This window comes from Buceros rhinoceros, unplaced genomic scaffold (genome assembly GCF_000710305.1).
Source record: "Buceros rhinoceros silvestris isolate BGI_N320 unplaced genomic scaffold, ASM71030v1 scaffold29977, whole genome shotgun sequence".
In the NCBI taxonomy this organism is placed as follows: Eukaryota; Metazoa; Chordata; class Aves; order Bucerotiformes; family Bucerotidae; genus Buceros; species Buceros rhinoceros.
Genome location: NW_010422050.1, coordinates 3949 through 4225, shown reverse-complemented (window position 1 = coordinate 4225; position 277 = coordinate 3949). Strand labels below are relative to the sequence as shown.

The window sequence follows — 277 nt, the reverse complement described above, 5'->3', positions numbered from 1 at the left end:
CGGAGGGAGCGGGGGCTGTTGGTAACCCGGGCTGGCTCCCGTCCCAGAGGAGCCCAAGGTCGGCATCAAGACGATCAAGATGTACTGCCAGCGGATGCAGGAGGAGAACATCACCCGGGCGCTGATCGTGGTGCAGCAGGGCATGACCCCCTCGGCGAAGCAGGTGGGGAGCACCCGGAGGGAAGGCACCGCCGGGGCGGGACGTCGCAGACATCGCGGGGTGTTTTGTCTGTGGTTTTTTAGTGCTGCTTTTGGTAAATGGAGCACGAGAGTTTCT

At 62.8% G+C, this 277-nt stretch overlaps 1 protein-coding gene across 1 annotated transcript in view; it reads left to right on the top strand.

The window, feature by feature from the left end:
* Positions 1-47: 47 nt before the first annotated feature.
* Positions 48-277, top strand: part of POLR2E (polymerase (RNA) II (DNA directed) polypeptide E, 25kDa) — a gene marked incomplete at both ends in the record, with an annotated part of 1376 nt that continues 1146 nt past the window's right edge. The window contains one exon of the mRNA XM_010139919.1: positions 48-163. Within this exon, the coding sequence (XP_010138221.1) occupies positions 48-163 (116 nt within the window). The remainder of the gene's footprint in view (positions 164-277) is intronic.